This window comes from Aspergillus ibericus (genome assembly GCF_003184845.1).
Source record: "Aspergillus ibericus CBS 121593 unplaced genomic scaffold BO80scaffold_12, whole genome shotgun sequence".
NCBI lineage: Eukaryota > Fungi > Ascomycota > Eurotiomycetes > Eurotiales > Aspergillaceae > Aspergillus > Aspergillus ibericus.
This window is the reverse complement of record NW_020292110.1, coordinates 586,999-601,904: the sequence shown is the minus strand read 5'-3', so window position 1 is coordinate 601,904 and position 14,906 is coordinate 586,999. Positions and strand designations below refer to the sequence as shown.

Here is a 14,906-nt window from a genome sequence, read left to right as displayed (position 1 = left end):
TCGGAGTTTAGCCGGCTATAAGCCGGGTTCCTGGGCACGTGATGGTGATTAACCTTTTTGCGGGAAATTATTGTTCTGGGCGCGGCTGCCCGGGCTGCTTGCGGAAGCAGGCTAGCAAGTAAGCAAGCTTCATCAACTTGGTTTGATACTTGCTTTGGAAGACGCTTTGGGCCCATTCCCCGCGCTATGGCTTTTCGGGCTCGTTCGGTCGCCTTGTTGAGGTGGGGGTTGGGGACGAGGTCTCAGGTTCAGAGTCTGGGTTTGAATCTGGGAAGGCGTGGGTTGGCGACGGTGTCGGAGGGGACGAGGTATGTGCTTATCTTTTTGTTTTTTTTTGGGGGGGGGGGGGGGGGGGGGGGGGTGGTTGCAGGTGCTGACTTTGCTGCAGGGCATACGATGTAGTGGTTATTGGAGGAGGCCATGCCGGTTCAGAAGCCTGTGCTGCGGCGGCTCGTTCAGGCGCGCGAACCGCATTGATCACACCCTCGTTGTCCAATATCGGTGTCTGCTCGTGTAATCCGAGTTTTGGTGGAATCGGGAAAGGTACTATGATCCGCGAAGTCGATGCCATGGATGGTGTCGCGGGTCGAATCATCGATAAAGCCGGTGTTATGTTTCGCACGCTCAACCGATCGAAAGGCCCTGCCGTTTGGGGTCCGCGCGCTCAGATCGACCGCGATTTGTATAAGAGGTATATGCGGGAGGAGTTGATGGGGACGGAGGGGTTGAGTATTCTGGAGGGCAAGGTTGCGGATATTGTGGTGTCGAAGGACGGTGTTGAGCATACCCCCGGGGCGCAGGGCAAGATTGTTGGTGTTCGGTTGGAATCAGGCGAGGTTATACCTACGGGCAAGGTGGTTATTACGACGGGGACGTTCCTGGGGGGGGAGATTCATATCGGGCTCAATGCGTATCCCTCGGGTCGGATTGGTGAAGCGGCGACGTTCGGGCTCAGCAAGTCCCTTCGTGAGGCTGGGTTTCAGCTCGGTCGTTTGAAGACGGGAACGCCTCCGCGCTTGGATCGGAAGACGATCAACTTTGCGCCTCTGGAGGTGCAGGACGGTGACCATCCGCCCAGTCCGTTCTCCTACCTCAACGACAGGGTTCAGGTCGACGACGAAGGCCAGCTGACGTGCTGGATGACCTACACCAATGACGACGTTCACGACATTGTCCGGGCGAACCTGGACAAGACGATTCACATCCGCGAGACGGTCAGAGGTCCCAGATACTGCCCTTCCCTGGAGTCCAAGATCATCCGCTTCACGGACAAGAAGAGACATCTGATCTGGCTCGAGCCGGAGGGATTCGCACCCAACAATGTCATCTATCCCAACGGCATCTCTATGACCATCCCCGAAGACGCCCAGTACGCCATGCTGCGCAAAATCCACGGTCTCGAAAATGTGACCATGCTGCAACCCGGCTATGGAGTCGAGTACGACTACATCGACCCGCGCAACCTCCGACCTACCCTGGAGACGAAACTCATTAGCGGTCTCTACCTCGCCGGCCAGATCAACGGCACCACGGGCTACGAAGAAGCCGCAGGACAGGGTATCATCGCCGGAACCAACGCCGGGTTATCCGCACAAGGCCGCGAGCCACTGACCCTCCGTCGCTCGGATGCCTTCATCGGCATCATGATCGACGACCTCATCACCAAGGGCGTCTCCGAGCCCTACCGCATGTTCACGACCCGCAGCGAATACCGCATCACCACGCGCTCCGACAACGCTGATCTCCGTCTCACGCGCATGGCCCGCGAAGCCGGCATCGTCTCCGACAAGCGCTGGCGCCACTTCACGGAAACCGAAGCGCAAATCAAGCAGCTCCAATCCCTCCTCGAGAACACCAAAATGTCTTCCTACGCCTGGGTCCGCAAGGGCTTCAAAGCCCGCGTCGGCCCCTCCCTCCGCTCCGCCCTCGACCTCCTCTGCCTCAGCGAAAGCGACATCGACTCTCTCATCCCGCACATCGAATCCCCCACCGGCACCGTATACTCCGCATCTTCCTTCGCCCCGGAGATCCGCAACCGCGTCGCCATCGAAGGCCGCTACGCCCCGTTCGTGATCCGCCAAGAAAACGCCGCCCAGAAGTCCCTCCGTGACGAGAACCTCACCATCCCGCCCACCCTCGATTACTCCACCGTCCGGGGCATCAGCATCGAAGAAAAACAAGCCCTCGAGCGTGTCCGCCCCGTCAGCATTGGCATGGCAAGACGCATCGAGGGAGTCACCCCGGCAGGCGTCCTCCGGGTCCTGATGCACGTTCACAAGACCAGTAGGGACAGAGACTCAGCTCCTCCTGCATCAGAAGGTCTGGAAGAAACGCCCGAGGATATTATCAGCCAGGCGCCTTAGCGGATCCTTCGTCTCTAATTGGGTTTGATTGATTACTATTTACGGTGTTGTACGACTACGACTACTATTGCATCTCGATCACAGCGGCGGGCGAATCGGTGTCATTTAGTTGTTTGGGGATATTGTATAACATATATTCTTCTTTTTTTTTTTTTTTCTACATCTATATTTGTGTATTATATTTTGGTTGAGATAGGGTCTTGGATCTCGGCTCTTAGTGTGGATATTATATCTAGTGAGGAAGTGGGATTAAAATAAATATATTTAACTTGAATACCCATATTCAATCTTGTGAATTCATACATCGTCAATATACATTCAGAGCAGAGAGCGGTACATCACTGGATATATCTACCAAGTAAACTACATCTACGACCGAACTAATTCTACAAAATATATTCTACGCCACACTACACTACAACAATCCCAAAAATACAACGACACTAATACATACACCAACAACAATGCTCAGTTAATATGTACATCTACATACACACACACACACACACGCACGCAACTATTTATGCTATGATGACCGACTAAGTCTTGAATCGGATAAATGCGATCCATCAAGGCTTCTTCCCGGCTGCGGCGCGGGCAATGCGCTTCTGGACTTCTTCCTTGGTGAGGATCTTGACGGCGTCTTTGGAGAAGACGTAGCTGAGGCCGGACCAGAGGGTTGTGGCGGCGACGAGGTATCTTTATTTTCATTAGTATTTCCAAGAGGCGTTTCTTTCGTAGTAGATAAAAGGAAAGGCGAGCAAGAATCATTCATAGAAGTGGAAGAGAGAAAAAAAAAAAAAAGAAAAAAAAAAAGGGATAAAACATACAACAGAAGGGATTCGCTGGTGGTCACCCACCCAACTACTAACCTCCCGGCGTGTGGCTTAAGTACGGCTGAGCGGACGGGAAGCCCTGTTCTCCACACCCTGTGGTCGTATGTACTGGTTTCCTTTCGGAACCGCTTTACATAGGCCTCCCACTCCGCTCGCACGTTCCATACTGGAAACTAGGGGAATAGAATGAAATGATGGTACTCACTGGAATGCGGTCATGGCTTCCTGCAAATTCCATGCTTCAATGACCGTTTCGGGAAGTACAGGCAGGGCGATGGCGCTGCCCACGAGCAGCAGCTGCAGAGCTGTGTTGATCTTGGATACCGTGGTCGGCTTCACCTCCGCCGAGGGAAGAGAGAAATCCCAGTACCGGGCCATGGTTTTCGGTGGGGGAAGGGAGATCCATCGGTAGTAGATTGCGGAAATGGCGAGTCCGACGTCACGTCCCAGGATGATGACGGCGAGCCAGACTGATTTGTTAGTACATCACGTTGAAGGGAATTTAGGACCGTACCTGGGATCGACCCGTTCACGGCGAGACAGGCGACTCCGACCGTCATGAGCAGCTTGTCGGCCATTGGGTCGATGATCGTTCCGACAACCGTTTGCAGGTTGTATCGCCTTGCGATCCAGCCGTCCACAAGGTCTGTGATACCCGCATATGCGAACAGACTCAGTGCGGCTACGTGTTGGTCATGGACGAGAAAGTATCCTACCATGGGTGCAGCCAGTAGCCGGGTGAAAGTGAGGATGTTGGGGACGGTGTAGATGTTCTCATGAGTGCGTGGTAGCTTTGAGAGAATTGACGGCTTCTTGGCGGCAGGTTGGGAGCTGGATGGTGTTAGGCCAGAAGATAGTCCCAGGATCATATGCTGGATAGCCAATACGATGTACTTGCCTTGGAGGACTCTGGTCTGTTGGCTTTTGCGCAGAGTATCGCTTCTGTTGGCTGATTTGTGTCAATCGTGACTCTATGGAGCAGGCTATGCCGGTCCTCTTTCGTAATGAGCTGACTGGGTTAACACTTATCCTGATGGCCATCTTCTAGTCAAATTACCTTGCTGGGATCCTCGAGCGACGAGCCAGAGTGACAACCGAAAAGCCGCGAGCTTCCGCTACTGGCAAGGCCTGCCACCCCCGGCGTGAGAAGGAGGTGCTCCCAAGTGGAGATGGAATCAGGCCCTGTAGTCGAGTGCATTGTCGGGATGCACGTAAAGGCATTGGTAGCACTGCAATTGCTGCCATGATGTGCTCCTGTGTTGATAGATAAGGGAGGAAACCGACGACGATCTTGCTTCAGATATACCAGATATGCCGAAGTATTGGTTAACAGCAGCTTCCAGTTCACAATGATTGTCACAATCTGACAGGTTGAATGCAATTGATATGGTTCAATTGTATATCACACCAATACTAGCAGACAACAAAGCAGTGATGTCATAAAGTCCAATGCTCAAATCGTATGACCACAAACGTCGGAGAGAAAGTAGTCGGAAAGAGTATAGTAAGAGAATGAGGGAAAGCCTTGTAGCTGGCAATCAACACGTCCACTGAGCCAGGACTAAGGAGTATACTTTCTGAACGGCCAGATTATCCGACTTCCGCGAGACTCCAGGCACGTGAGTCTCGGGTCAAGCGGCGATCAGTCCAACTGGCGGAGCAATGGCCATCCACGACACCCGCTGATTGAAGACTCGTGCCGATGATGCGCGAGAGACTGGATGCTCGACAGGAAGCGAGAGGGAGAAGGAGGTTATAGAACCTCGGTCGAGACTCGCGCTGAGAAAATGCCGGCGGAGTTTTGGTTCCTCCGAGGTCATGTGACGTCCATCTAGAAGGCAATGGAGCAGATCGATAGCAAGGATGGATAGATATTTTTTCTATTGAGGTCTAGTGAATATATTGCAAACAGTGAAGGAGAATTGAGAGAAAACGAACAGTGGGTGGGAACCTCTCTCCTAAGGGTGGCCAGTATGTCAACTATATATCATAGACACGACTGCAGTGACACACTAAGTCGTTAGTATTAGTAGTACTAAAGTACTAAATGGGTTGAAGATACCATGATTTCACGTGTACATTGAGTGTTATTTCACATTGCAAATGATTTTAAGCACCTAAGTAGTCCACATTTATCGATGGAAATGGTAGATAAGCATAGCCCGACACCCCGTAATCTACGACTGGCTCATCTATTATTCACTGAGGACCCATAAGACAAAGTATTAGGCTAGCTCCCGAGGCCACGTAGAATCATGCGCTGGAAGCTCTGCTACAGGAGTGCCTTGAGTTTCTGTTGCCATATCTGCCTTTTCTGGAGCCTGAAGATTGCTGTAAGTACCGATGCCCCCCGAAGGGTGTTGGATGGCTGTTTCAGTCCCAGTCATCTTTCGCGGTTTCTTCCACCTGAGACACCAGTATGTTCCGGCTGCAATCAGGGCGCATCCGGCCACGGCACCGACAGCTGGCCCTGCGATCCAGGCCTTCGAGGAATGTCTTTCTGGACTTGAACTGGAGGAAGAGGCGGCTGATGCGGTCGAGAACGAAGCAGTGGCAGTGGAAGTGACGTCCTGAGTCTGTGTTGCCGTGGCGGGTGCTAGCAGCTTCTCAACACCGGCTGTAACCATCAAGGTATCGTACGTGATATCTGCCGAGTTCATCGTCACATTCTCCCATACACTTTTTGACGTGCTTGTCGTGCCGGCTGAATGCCAGTAACTCGCGTAGAGCCAGCAAGATGCACTTTCGGTTGAAGAGAAGATCTTGCACCCCTCCGATTGGATGTCGATCGTGTATTCCTGGGAGTTCTGTCTGGTCGAGCTCCAACTATAGATAAAGGTGGAGGGGCCCATGGTAAACGTAGGTGGCATGCCGATGGACCTCATGGAACAGTTCGCGAGCAGGCTCTGGATACAGTTGATCGCAACCGTGGTCTGGTCTTGGTCGGTGTCCACGCCCACGATGCTCCCGGCTAGTTCGCTATAGACATGGCTATAGAAGACGACGTTTTCCTCGAAAACTTTGAGATATGTTGTCGTGGGTGCGGTTGTTGTCTGCATCGTGGTGGTCGTTGCCATTGGGGAAACGGCAGCCATGAGAGCAACGCGCGTTGCCCATGGCTCGTTCGCGTGCAAAGAATTCAATGCGATCGACTTGAAGAGTCAAAGCAGGTTGTTTGAAGATCCCATCTCCATCGACACTGTCACCAAAGCGCCCACCAGAAACCTCGCTCAAAGACACGACCAACCGAGGATATTGACCATGAAGTGTGGGTTAGAGATGATAGCTTCCGATAGAATGACTGGATTGTAAAGGAAGGAATCGTACCTGCTCTTATGAAGGTGGGAAAACCCAACGGTGACCATGCGAAGTTCCTGGTTGCTTGGCCACGCAGCCAGCGTACCCTGGTTAGCCTGGACTAGCTACATTGCTGCAGTGAATTGTAGCTTGTCCGTGAGTATCTGAGCGAGATGAATCTGTCGGGAGCTCATATACTCGTACCTAGGACCGTTTTCATAGGTCCAGTCAGAAGCCAGGTTGCCGACCACCAGCGGTTGGACTTTCATGCAACCTGAGATTTCTGCTTCCCCCACGGCCAACACACGTTGAGACCAGAGGGGATGGGCGAGGGGAAGAAGAGAGCCTAAGCCGGGATGTCCCACGCTAGTCGGGCTCCTTCGGACTCTCACAGACCTCTCGAAGTCTCGACTTCTCTCCTTTCCCCTTTTCTCCAGCTGCAGCTGTGCCGTCCATGGAACAGACGTCTCCCAGTGTACTAGAGCTGCAAGGCTAAGAAACACAGCACACGACTGGGGGCATGCTCACGGTGGCATCAGTCCCACGCACCGAGTCAGTTGGACAGGGATCTGTGCCATCGGTCTTTCGACGGCTCCCAAATGAAGTCGATAGCAGGCCCAAGCGGGACAGGACCGGAGGATTTCCGCTGTCAGGGATGAAGGCTTACTAGCCGATACCATGGTACAGCAGGTAGCCAGATTACTGGGAATCAACACTGGACACAGAGCGCTGAACGATGCACCGAGTTGAAACATGGTTCTCTCCGGCAGGCCATCAATAGTCGAGAATCCAACAGTGTTGACATTCAGCAAAGATTATCATACCCTTGGGTTGCATGAATGTGACATGAGAAGTGACACCAGATCCAGGACACCCTGGAGAATGTCCAGAAGCCTCTCTTTCTGTTGAGTGTTTACAGGGTACCTAAAAGCTGACATATGAGTGCCAACCAGCTAGGATAACATCCAGGATATCCCACGGTCTGTCATGGTAGCATAACATCGGTCAACGACTCACAATACTCACGCAGAAGCGGCATTCGCAATGCGTAAGTCTCTCCCAAAGTCCGGTTCGGCATTGCATTGCTGACTGGGTCCTTTACAGGTTCAAGGCTCGGGTCACCCATAATCCACTACGTCGTCAACGTCCATCTGTGAAACACCGTTGAGATACTCGGATTGCTGGCTGGAAGGGGAGGATCAGGGTTTCAGACGATTTCTGCTGAACACAAGCAGAGTTGTTTTAGGACCCTCTGAGAGGGTTGGATCCCACTCTCCTATATGCCAATCATACTGTGCTTGACATCTAGGGTTTCGATAAGGCTCCGATAGAGGCTAGTTTGGAGACCACTCCCGATTTTGAGCACTCACTACCATGTTCGCTATATATTTATAGGTCTGTCACTCAGTCTGAGCCTGTCATATCCGTGGCTTACATCCTGCATTATAGCCATTGAGCTGTCCTTCCAGAGTACCCATATGTCGAGATCATATTCAGTACGTCCAAGCCAGATCTTTCTACCAGGTCAGCACTGTTCCATGACAGATCGTCTAAGTGGATGATACGACGCGTTGCTCTTGATTAATATTGTAGTGTCACTGACGTCTTGGAGATGAGTAGGGGTTAGTCAGCCTTATCTGTTCTATCTTTCCTGCTAAAGCCAGCTTCTACTTCTATCACAGAATATCATAAAGTCGATCAACCTAAGCATTGAAGAGACCTAGGTCACACACTGTGATGGCTCACTAACGCCCCCGCTGGTCCCAAGGAGCTATCTGGCACTTGTAGTACATGCCAATGTCCTCTAACGCAGTTCACACCCATTAGACTCGCCTCTATCAATCTCTCCATCTACCAATTATCCTATCTAATGCCATCAACAGCAGCAAAGATACCCAGGCTACTGTTACACGATACGCCAAAAGCAATTTCCCCCAAACATCAAATCTTAGCACCTCACCCAGCTTTGAGACTCATCACAAGCCATAGCCAGCCCAAGACACGACAGATGAGACATCTGCGATCTCGACCTGACCTGATCTGAAACCGGTACTTTTGACTGTACTAGCCAATTACTAACACGAATCTCCGACTCATCACCATCAGACCATCAGAAATAACCCATCACCGGAACGCCACCCACAGAAACAGCCACCACTACCGCCATCACCAAGCATGTTTCACCCGTCAACCTATAACCGTAGAACACGCTCCAGTGTCATTTCCACATCTTTTCTTTTTATCGGCTGTATACATCACAAACGGCGGTCAACAACAGCCATTACCATTCCTCAGGTCCTCGTCATCCGAGTGGCATTTTTTGATGCCTTATGTTACGTACTCTCTCGCCCTGAAGTTTCCTCCTGCCGGGACCCGGGAAATGTGCCAGCTGGACGGTGGCTTGGCCGTTGACTGGATATGAGACATAGGTATCAGGAGGGTTTGGATTGCTTTGGTTGGGCATGCATGCTTTGAAATTGATGGCGTGTATCGTGAAGAAGCTACCGTTTGGGAATGGATAGACTACAGGGGCATCATGCTACTATCCAGGTAAGGCAAGTATTCTCCGACCCAAACGCAGGGAAAGAATACGTACTGCTATACCATCATCCTATCAATCAATAGTATCCTCGATCGGATCCCAATCAAGGAGTCATAAACATATACCAATACGATCCTCCTATACGGACATCCCTGACCGATACCAGGAAAAGGATTCCGATTATACCTCCGCACCAACCTAGTACCACCTACACGAGCAACTCTATCATCACCACTTCACCTACCAACTGAACTCAATACGGTGTATCCCACCCAACCTTACCTCCACCACACGCCATGCCACGCCCTGCCAGATTCCCGCAACCCAAGATCCACCCAACGCCCAACCCTCCCTCCCCCTTCGCCCCTCTCTTTCAAATACGTGACACAGAACCTCGTGTTGCGATTTACACACCACATCAAACCCCCGACCATCGATCATGTCTGCAAGGGTACTATACTTACCCAATACATACTCCATAATAACCGAATCTGTCCGAGCCAGTGGCGTGTGGCTGTGAGATAGCCACATTCCTCCCTACCCAACCGCAAAGGGTAGACATGATTCACTCAGCCACCATTCTTGCATGTCTGTGCGAGGTGCAGCTTGTAAGGAGGCGAGGCGAGAATAAGGCCAAGTCGTTATCCTTTCTGCCATGTGATTGACACACACGTCGAGACATACGCCCTGATAGATACATTCTTCGGGAATTCCCCGGCATTATTGACGTGGGACAGTATGTGGATGAGTGAAGTACTGAATGTAGCTGCTACATACTCTGTACGCAGTACTAAGGAGGTAATACTATAGCTAGGGATATTATTACCGTCCATGAGAGATAGGAAAGGCAGACAAAGAAGGCGGGGAGAATGATGAAGAAGATGCCACCTTGCATATCGATATATCAGACGGATCGGACATGCCGTGGTGATGTACTCCGTGTATCTGCATACATATACATACTGGAGATACATACATAATATACGATAGAGTGATAGATGATTGAATCTGATTTGATTGGGTTCGTGGGGTTCACAGAGATCTATCATGATACTATTACACGGTAGTGGCAGGTAGGCAAGGGTGCAGATACTACTCCTAGTAGTACTACTATGTAGAGTAACAGCTCAGCTCCCTGTAAATCTACCCCCCCAACCAACCATTCTCCCTATGCATCCCTCCATCCAAATAACACAAATGATTTCCTTGATTTCTCCCCCCAAACAAGGTCCCAATCACTTCCCTACCCAACCAAACAAGTATATCCCTGGCCGCTCAGATCCCGATCAGATCCCGTCCGTGCCAACCGCCTCGTACAAATCTACTCCGTACTATTTAGTCAACCACATCCCCCTTGCATAACCCACCACCACGCCAACCCCAACCTGATCTTCAACCCGCGTACCCAGATCCTGAATACTTACCAACTAGGCCTCTTGCATAACTGCATTCTACCGAAGAAGGCCGAGTGGATGGGAGCGCCATCCGGCCGTGCACCAGCCGAGGAATGACCGGTTTCTTTGTTTGTTATGTATGCTGGATGTGCATATTTCATAGCTGTATTATGTATGTAGATGGTTGTGTAGTTAAGTAGCTATCGTCTGTGCGGGTGCCACCATTCATTCATTCGGTACCGATTTGGAATGGATAGTATGAGTATTTCACTGATTAACACATCGGATATTTTATTCCTGAACTAAATGACTATTAATCTAGAGTTATTTAACTAACATCTAGCTAGTAGTTATGCACCCACTAGATAGATCCCACCCACCACCGGATCTCTACATAAGATATAACCGAGGTACCCCGACCCGACCCAACCGTCCCTGAAACCTGGGCCTGGAGCACACTAACTATCGACAGTAGTCCTCCGACATGCAGAATCAAACCCATACTATGCCAGACCCGGCAAGAGCCTCATCGGTTCTTTCATCCGATAAAGGTTATTCCTCCGTCGCGGCGAGATGAGGGATACCGATCTATCTAGAGCCTCCTGCATGCGCGCAAGCGGGGCCAGGCAAAGTGGCAGATATGAAGAATAAAGGGATAGATGGATGATGGTTACTTACCTGCCTGTTTGGGTAGTTGGTCGGTTGACTGCTGGCCGTTAAAGCTTATCTATCATATCATAATCATAATCATGATCGTAGTTATAGTTATAGTTATAGTTGTGATGTAAATTAAGGATAAACTTTGCTTATCTATCTACATACCATAGTATCTACCTTACTCCGTAGGAGGAGGTATCTTAACCGTAGAAGAATAGTACAGCTGAATGAAAATACGGTGAAGAATCAATACCAGAACCCATCTAGTGTCCGTACTCCATACCAACTATTACGACCCCAAACAATGAAACAATCTCTAAACCCATCCATGCCGATCTACATTTAGCAGCGCCCGACCCAGCCACCCTAATCCTAGAATTAGACCGGAAACCGCCCAACTCCAAGAACCAGTGGCTCATACTCAATACTACCTATAATACCCGCGTGTTATTAATTATAGCCGCCTGCCTTGCCCCTATAATTTATCACTATATACGGAGTAGTGCGTACAGAGTACCGTGAAATAATTTACAGATCTAGCTAGTTTATTGGTGAGAGGGTTTACTACTACAACCCACAGGCAGGAAATACATCATCCTACGCAAGCGTCAACGTCGATGATATCGTTGTGCATGAAAGTTGTTAATTCTTATTGGTTGAGTACCTACATAGTCATCGTAGTTGGGTCTTGGGCGGTGTCTACCTGAGTCCTAGGCAGGCAGGCAGGCAGGCAAATACACATGGACACGGAAAGCGGCGGAGTCCCATGCACCGATAACCGCCTTAAGTAAGTGTAAGAGGGACTGGAAGTGGGATGTCCTAATCCCTGTTTATAGTACATATTCATATTGAACAGGGAAGCTCCAACCCTCCTAAGTAAGAATCTTCTTCCACGGTGAATACTGCCAAGTTCTTCATCTTTGATCCTCAATCCAGTACCGAATAATAACAAAATAGAACTAATAAGCGAAACATCCATTATCCCGTCATAGCCAAGTAAGTAAGTAAATAGTAAATGTAAAATTCCCGCAAAATAAAATTTAAGACACGCGCCGACGCCCCGAGCCACGTTTTCCCTTCCTTCCTATATTTCCTCCCTTCTTTGCGTAGTGGCAGTCAGCCGTGGTGGACGGATCTGGATCCCTGACTGAACTAGAACTGTGGGGGAATTAAATTGGTCTATTATAGATACATACTATCCTGGATTCTAGGTAACTAGATACGTACCTAGAGGCTAGGCTAGCGCGATTCAGGATGGATGGAATTCCGTACCTGACTACCTGACTACCTGGGCTACGTGGTTTAGTGGTTTAGTGGTGTTTCAATGTTTGGAATTGAGATAGTCTAGTGGGTGGGTGGTTACCCTGTTTATGGTACGTGTATTAATCATGAGGGATGGGGACAGAGTAGTGAGTATGAGAACTTGTTCATTCTTGCTGTGCAGTAGTGACTTCAATTGACAGGATTAATCACGGAATAAAGGGGAAAAAGCAAGGGGCAAAGAACAAAACAAGATCTAGAAGCCTGCTGAATCCAGGACAGTCCACTTCATCAATGGGGCAAGGCAAAAGCAATAACACCGCTACCAGACATTGGGCCATGCCAATAGATGGCATGGCATGGATGGATGGATCATGGCATGGATGCGGTGTAAGGATTGGCATTGGTAAGAGACCATGTGCGGACGCGGATGGCAAATTAATTAGACGATGGTGATGTGCCTAAGGGCAACGCTAATTGACGTTATCCTCAAGTCGGCCGGACTATGGGATCAACGCTGCATTCTTCGAAGCCACTAACCTGCCATGGTTTCGTGGCTAGTACCCTAGACAGAGCCACATGGTTGGGATGGGCGATGCTAAATTAAATTTAATCTAACATCTACCGAAGACGGCGTGGTGGATGCCAAGGAGGGGTTTATTGCCGGATATCCTCTGGTGCAGTACTCCGTACGAAGTCTTTAGTCTCGAATCGTATGAGACAGATCTACATCCGCAACTCAACACCCCACAGACAATGCTTTCAGAAAGACGAAGCATCGGTTGCGAAACAGATTCCGTCTGACACCTGGCCAGGCGAGTTGCCGAACTCGCCTTCATCCTGCAGGGCCAGCCAAGCCCAACAGAAAAACAAAGCACGACAGGTCATGCTACTAACCCTATGACCGGTCATGGGGATGCCGAAGATATTTTTGTTCCGGCGGATCCTCCGTAGTATACGGATTACGGAGGAGTGGGGGATCCATAGCCTCTTGGTTGCCTCGTCTTTGGGGCACAGACAACTCCCGCCCTTCATTGACGGGGGACAATCTCCCGGGGTCATTGAGCCTACAGGATCGCGTCGCATGATGAAGCGAGTCTCACTCTGCTCCGATCGCAATTGTTGGTTCTGATCCCACACATATCTTACCGACCAGGTTTCTCCGCATGCTCAAACACGCAGGAATGCTTGACCCGTTGATGGTGGATGATCGCACACACGGATTAAGTCAAACCAGCGCTATCCGGAACTATTGCCTCGGTGGATCCCTTGTTGGTTTCTGTGTCGGGCCCATCATGGCTGTCCTGGGAGCGCCCGACCGATCGCCGTAATTGGAGACTGGAGGGCCGACTAGCGCGCTAGAGGAGGTCATTCCGAAGCTGATTATCATGCACCCCATCCTTATTCGCCCACCCACGCTATCACGCCCTTTGCTTGATGCTCATGGCCTCAGGTTCTCATCTCCCGGTTCCGAGGAGCGGAGTCTTGATCCATTCTCGTCGGATGCTTGCCAAGCCAGGACTCCAGACAGTGGACGCTGGAGGGAACGCTGGACGGAACGCTGGACGGAGTAGTAGTAGCGTCCGGTGGAGACTTGGCCATGTGTGCGACTGCGACTACGTCGTAGTTCGTCTGATGCTGATGCTGAAGCGGGAGGAAAAGTGGCGGTTCGTATAGAGAAGAGACAGGCGGGAGAGGTTGAGGTATGTACCTACCTAAATAGTCAAATGGCATCCCGACCATGGAACATGAAGATCCCATCACGCTCAAATCCATCTGATGACCATCCATCACCATCCACCGAATGGAAATAAACCTCCTTCGACCAATCAGAAAATAGCCAGGAGTCTTTTTCCCCGGCTTGATCCGCGCCCTTTTTGGGATTGCCACCAGCACCAAATCATCTTTCTACACGAGCTCGCGGCGTGGCACAATGCATCCTAGCCCATGCGGGTTAGCACCGCTGGGAACCTATCATCCGACAGACGACCGTCAGTGTACTGTGTATGGCAATGCGCACCGTGCGTGGCCACCTCGCCGCCCGGCATGGACGGGCTCAGTGGGCGCTAAGTTCCCTTTTTTAGGGAGCGATATCTCACTCTGATCCGCTGTAAGTCAGAACTCGTCCATTACTCGAATAGGCCACCTGCGTGGAGCGTGCAGAACAGGCACCGTCTCCTGTGCCCTGCATGGATCCCGAATCCTGATTCCCGGATGGGAATGCCACTGACATCTCCATGTTTTCTTCACCCACGAAGCGATTTGAAATCCGGCTGCATTGGTGTATGATTATTTATTGATTGATTGATTAGTTAATGTATTTATCTCTCTCCTTTTTTGCGTCATCATTAATTCCCACCCCTCCCCGTTTCACTCCTCTGCTTCTCCCCCCTCTCCTTTCGAGCATCGCAATGATGCTTCTCGATCTTCGAGAATGTAAAAGATGGGCGGGCATCGGGGTGGTTTCTGGAGGGGCCCCCAATTTCGATTAATTACAATGATCTACTATACAGTACGGACTAGTACTAGTTGATACTAGCGGGGGAGGGACCGAACT

The 14,906-nt window shown here is 50.6% G+C and overlaps 3 protein-coding genes across 3 annotated transcripts; 1 reads left to right on the top strand and 2 right to left on the bottom strand.

Annotated features, from left to right (window-relative positions):
- Positions 1–111: 111 nt before the first annotated feature.
- BO80DRAFT_463467 (tRNA modification protein MTO1) lies at positions 112–2,482 on the top strand. The gene is made up of 2 exons (XM_025722596.1): positions 112–308; positions 389–2,482. The coding sequence occupies exons 1-2, from the start codon at positions 187–189 to the stop codon at positions 2,361–2,363; spliced, it is 2,097 nt and encodes a 698-aa protein (XP_025577076.1). The 5' UTR covers positions 112–186; the 3' UTR covers positions 2,364–2,482.
- Positions 2,483–2,820: 338 nt separating this feature from the next.
- BO80DRAFT_492420 (cardiolipin synthase) lies at positions 2,821–4,942 on the bottom strand. Its single transcript, XM_025723768.1, has 5 exons — positions 4,257–4,942; positions 4,098–4,208; positions 3,714–4,030; positions 3,405–3,669; positions 2,821–3,062 (listed from the first exon to the last, which is right to left on the bottom strand). Exons 1-5 carry the CDS (start codon positions 4,442–4,444, stop codon positions 2,933–2,935), a joined length of 1,011 nt encoding a protein of 336 aa, XP_025577075.1. The 5' UTR covers positions 4,445–4,942; the 3' UTR covers positions 2,821–2,932.
- A 336-nt stretch (positions 4,943–5,278) lies between these two features.
- On the bottom strand, positions 5,279–6,782 carry BO80DRAFT_30086 (uncharacterized protein). The gene has a single exon (XM_025715033.1). It carries the CDS (start codon positions 6,292–6,294, stop codon positions 5,425–5,427), a length of 870 nt encoding a protein of 289 aa, XP_025577074.1. The 5' UTR covers positions 6,295–6,782; the 3' UTR covers positions 5,279–5,424.
- Between the last annotated feature and the right edge of the window lie 8,124 nt (positions 6,783–14,906).